At 40.0% G+C, this 5,308-nt stretch overlaps 1 protein-coding gene across 1 annotated transcript in view; it reads right to left on the reverse strand.

Moving 5' to 3' along the window:
* The window catches only part of LOC107554620 (CUGBP Elav-like family member 1), a 49,319-nt gene that overhangs the window by 28,880 nt on the left and 15,131 nt on the right, over nucleotides 1-5,308 (reverse strand). The window contains exon 3 of the mRNA XM_016237185.1: nucleotides 2,226-2,348. Coding sequence (XP_016092671.1) covers nucleotides 2,226-2,329 — 104 coding nt within the window. The 5' untranslated portion in view covers nucleotides 2,330-2,348. The remainder of the gene's footprint in view (nucleotides 1-2,225; nucleotides 2,349-5,308) is intronic.

Genomic DNA, 5,308 nt, shown 5'->3' on the forward strand with positions numbered 1-5,308 from the left:
ATCGGCCAATACTGAACCCTAGGTATCGGAAGCGAAAAAGGCGGATCGGAGCATCCCTAATTATCAGATAGACTTATCCATATTAGACAGAACTGAACGACGACAGCGAACAAGAGGGAGAATGTGAGCGTTGTGCGCTCAGGCGCCTCGAACACATCGTCCCAACAGAAAAACTTATCGGCCGATGCCGATATTTGAAAAATGACAAATATCGGCCAAGGCGATATATCGGTCGACCACTACTCTGAATCAAACTTACATTCACCCAAAACATTTGACTAGGGCTGTGCAATTAATCGCATACAATTGTCATGCGCATCTCGTCAGTAAAGCCGGTTACGTGATTGGTAGTAAATCTCCACCTGCTTTCATATGGAGCGCATTTAATACACAGAGCCATAGTTCACTAACACGCTAGGCAATATCGCGTTCATAATCGAATGCGATTCATCTGCGATTATGAACGCGACATTGCCTAATTGTCAGTGAACTATGGCTCTGTGTAGTAAATGCCGCTCCATCTGAAAGCAGGTGATGCAGATTTACTACCAATCACGAAACCGGCTTTACTGACGAGATGCGCATTACAATCGCATGCGATTAATTACACAGCGCTACATTTTACATTTACTGTACTCTCAGCTCTGAATCTGGTGTAAAGAAACCAGTTAACCACTCATAAGATTTTACAAACCACACTGATTAATAAAGAAATATTAAACATAAAAATTCAGAACATTCCACCCTAACACAGTGACCATCAATCAAACGAGAACTTAAGGTATTAGTGTGTAATCCAAATCAAGTTACACCAGGCTAAAGTCAAGTCTGTACTCACACCGAGTTGGAACTCAAACTGCAATGGTCCACCATCATCTCTGGCAGAAAATCCAGTTTAAAGGAAGCCATTTTCTTCAGCACTTCACTAGTCAGTAAGTCTCAAATGAACGCTGATGGAATCGACAAAAACAGACTTTCTCACACTTAAACACTAAAACAGCCACAGCGAATATCCGTCAAGTACGTCTCTCAAGGTTCAGTCATAAGTGACATGGGAACAGCTGGGTAAGAAAGGGAAGCGTACACCTCATTGAGGCTGATCAGACCCCACAAAACTCAAATCGACATGGAGCAAAGAGAGACAACGATGAGGCTCGGCACTGTGCTAGATGACAAACACAGGCCGTAGCTCTGGTCACTGGGCTGGGACTGAGAATTAGGATGGGCCGAACAGGCCACTAAAAGCTGCACCCCTGCTCCCACAAAGGAAAGTGCTGATGGAGGGGGACTTTTTTGTGAGTTTTTCTCCTAGCAAAGCAGAACTGAGTGCAGTGTCAGATAAATAACATGTCAGATCGATGCTGATAAGCGTGAGTGAGTGGCAGGAATGAATGGGGACGGGCAGCTCTCTGCTAATCCCTGAGCTGAAGCACCGCCAGGACACAATCGGGTTCCAACAGCGGGCCATGAACTGTACACTATTCCAGCATGGAGGGCTGATGGAAGGGAGGGAGGAAAAAGCTGCCTAGGGTCATTCGACAAGGGTCGTGTTATAAGCTCGCAGTCAAAGGCGACAAACAAAACAAGCCACAGACAGGCTGAGGTCCACTATTTGGCTTTGTTTAGCACAAAAACACCATATGTAACAACATACAGTGGGGAAAAAAAGTATTTAGTCAGCCACCAATTGTGCAAGTTCTCCCACTTAAAAAGATGAGAGAGGCCTGTAATTTTCATCATAGGTATACCTCAACTATGAGAGACAAAATGAGAAAAAAAAATCCAGAAAATCACATTGTAGGATTTTTAAAGAATTTATTTGCTTCTATCAACACATTCAGTAATTGCTAAATAAATGTATCCAATATGCTGATTCAGTCCGAAAGTAATGCATATAAATCATATATACAGCAATATTTTTAAGAACACCCTTCCAAAAGAGAGAACTAATGTTTCAGCGATTAATCAGAATGTAATGATTTTATTACTTTTTCAATGGTCTGACACATTCAAACAGGCCATGACATCTGGTGGGCTGCACACTGCAGGCATGGGTACTATTTAGAAAAAGGAGCAATGAAAAATAAAAAGCAATGTTTTTCTTCTCATTCCAGCTTCAAAAAGAAGCTGCTTGAAAGATTTGTTTCTCACTGAGGGAAAACCTGCAGATGGAGGGTATCCTCATACCCCTGGGGTGAAAAGACATGAAGTGTATGTGTTCTTACCCGCCAAGGGCAGGTACTTCCACAGCAGGAAGGGAAAGCTCGCATTGAGGTTGCCCGTGCTGCGCTGTGGTCAGGTAGAGGGCTTCAGCGTCGATGCTATCCATCCAGTGCCTTTGTCAAACGCTACAGAAACACACCAAACATTACAGGACACACACATCAGACCCACACACACAGGTAAACACATACTGGAAGGGAAAAAGAACAAGACAGAATAGATAGCATGCAAACTGCATGTCACAAAACTGCATGCTCACAGAAAACACGTATGTAGGAGAATAAGACGGCACTTCCTGGATGATCCGAACAATCATGTAAATGACAGACTATCATCTGAAACAAAGCTGTTCTGCTCTTCTGATCTGAGGAAATCAGTTTGTTGAGGCTCAAAATGCAAACGTTTCTCATATTGAAAGGAAAAAAAAAACTGGTCTACATATTCAAACTCAGATCACAACAGCTAGAAGCTTGTTAAACATCGTTTTATTTAGGTTAAGTCCAAAGTATAACTTCCATTTACTTTTAACAAAGAGAGTTACTGAACAGAGGGTGTATCACAGTTGCAACACTTTGTAAAATACTCTTACTCTGCAAAATATAAAGTCTCACATACCTACTCTGTAGCGAAAAAAGCTTCACATATCAGAGCTGTGGTCAAAGAAACTACAATTGATACAGCAGTAACAAAACATTGGTGTTTAGAGTACTCACATTCTGTACAACTTAGCAAAATATAAATACGCACATGGCACCATATGGGACCAAAATAGGATCTCGGTTACAAAAGGGACAAAAACAACCTGAGGGCCTATTTGGCTACATTTAAGCTACTTAAAATAGTTTTCTAAATGTAACCAATGATATAATCTGTACATTTAACCTGTGACAAAGTAAAAATATCCCTTAAATATACCAGTAATACTAAGAGGGTTTTAAATAATGAAGTGACAGAATTAAAACTTAAACAGATAAATTTACATTAAATTAAGGGTGGGCGATCTGACGATTTCATATCATGATCGATCTTGAAGACATCGACAATCTACTTTAAGTGCATCGTAGAGATCGTGATCTTTTATGTCTTTGTAAAAAATTTTAAAACTATAGCAATGACTGCCTACTAGATGACTGTGACTGGCCAAATTATATCTTGTGTCTTTCATGTGTGGTGACGTATCTGAAAAACAGTTCAACGTGAGCTAGCAGTAGTACTGCGACAAATAAAATTTTAGTTTGAGTTTCGATTTTATTTAAAGCAGTGCGCTTTCGCCTGTCCTTAAAATCCTAACAATGTCCAAATTGGTCAAATCATGTAACGTGGCTGTCGTGAAATGCAGTCTACTGCGGGACATGCTTTATTTTAAAGAGCTATAAAAAGTGTATTAACTGCAAAAGAGACTGTTCCTCAGGTGCGTTCTGTGTGTTCCCACACGGAGCTAAACATAGACAAGTAAGTATACTGAGGGTTTCAGGCACGCGCATAAACTGTCAAATATACACAAAAAATGCTATCCAGTGCATTGTGATTGGCCGAATACCTCAAGCGTGTGACGGAAATGTTACGCCCCTTACCATATATTGTGATGCCCTGTCCAGCCGGAGTGACGAGAAAAACATTAAAACCCATTATAAACGAGACATTTTTTGCATCCAGTGGGGACATAATTACGGATTATAATGACTTATAATGTCTTAAGCGTTGCACCATGTCTGCATTTGTGATCGGAGAAATGACAAACAACAAGTGCTACTCTACACTGCTCAAAACTTGCGTTTGAATCGTCAGTGGCAAATTCTTTAAATATTAAAAAAACATACTTACAGTCCGAGTCAGAACAGCCGGCACTCTAGCGCAAATCGTCCTCTTTTGGAAAACCAAACAAAGTAGTTTCGCTTTCACAACGAGAAACAGCGCCTTCACGACATGGCGGCGGCGGCAACAACAATACTACAGTGAGAATAAAAGTTATGCCTTCTTTCTTTGCGTGAACATTTGGCCGGCGTTATGCAAATCTTCCCACATCGTGACGTAGATGTGTGGGGGGGCGTGTTAGAACGAGCTATTTTAGGTAGGTGTGGCTGACTCTGAACTTTTATAAAGAATATCTCTTTGGTTTTGAGACTTTAGTCTTTGCAACTTTACAGATCTTCTTTATGCACCAAGAGCTTGTAACACTCCAAAGAGAAAGGAAAAATTTTAATCGCATCATATGACCCCTTTAAAATCACACAATGATGCAGTGTTATAAAGTTTAACTAAGTTTTTAATGACCATTGACAATTGTTTAATGCAATGCTGAGTTTTAAAGGGTTAGTTCATCCAAAAAATGTTCATCATTAATTACTCACCCTCAAGTCGTTTCAAAGCCGTAAGACCTTCGTTCATCTTCGGAACACAAATTAAGATATTTTTGATGAAATGTGAGAGCTCTCAGACCCTGCATAGACAGCAATACAACTTAAATGTTCCCAAGTCCAGAAACGTAGCAAGGAGATCGGTAAAATAATCCATGGGAACTCTTTATGTACTCTTTATGACTTGGGAATATTTCAGTTTTATTGCCATCTATGCAGGGTCTGAGTCACATTTAATCATAAATATCTAAATTTGTGTTCCAAAGATGAACGAAGGTCTTATGGGTTTGGAATGACATGAGGGTGAGTAATTAATGACAGAATTTTCTTTTTTGGGTGAACTAACCCTTTAAATTGTGCAAATAGATAAAGTCCATAGGATTCAGATCGTGGATAAGATTGTGATATGATATTTTAGGAAGATCGCCAATCTCTACACTAAATACACCTTAAACTAGAACAGACCCTAATATAACAGAAAAAAAAGGGATGAGCAGCACTTAACTAGATGTAAAACAGCTGATCTTAAAATGCAGTGTAGAGATTTGAATCATTAAAACTTTTTTAATGTGTTCACTCACATGAACCATTGGAACAAAACAATTCACTAGAATGAACCGGACTTTCCAACAACACATTTGAGAGAGTGAGTGCATAGCAACAGCCAAAGTAGAAAAAACAGCAAATGTTTTTTGGGGGGGGGGGGGGGGGGGGAGGTTGAAAAAAAA

The sequence above is a fragment of the Sinocyclocheilus grahami genome, unplaced genomic scaffold (genome assembly GCF_001515645.1).
Source record: "Sinocyclocheilus grahami isolate Dianchi unplaced genomic scaffold, SAMN03320097.WGS_v1.1 scaffold508.1, whole genome shotgun sequence".
Lineage (NCBI taxonomy): Eukaryota > Metazoa > Chordata > Actinopteri > Cypriniformes > Cyprinidae > Sinocyclocheilus > Sinocyclocheilus grahami.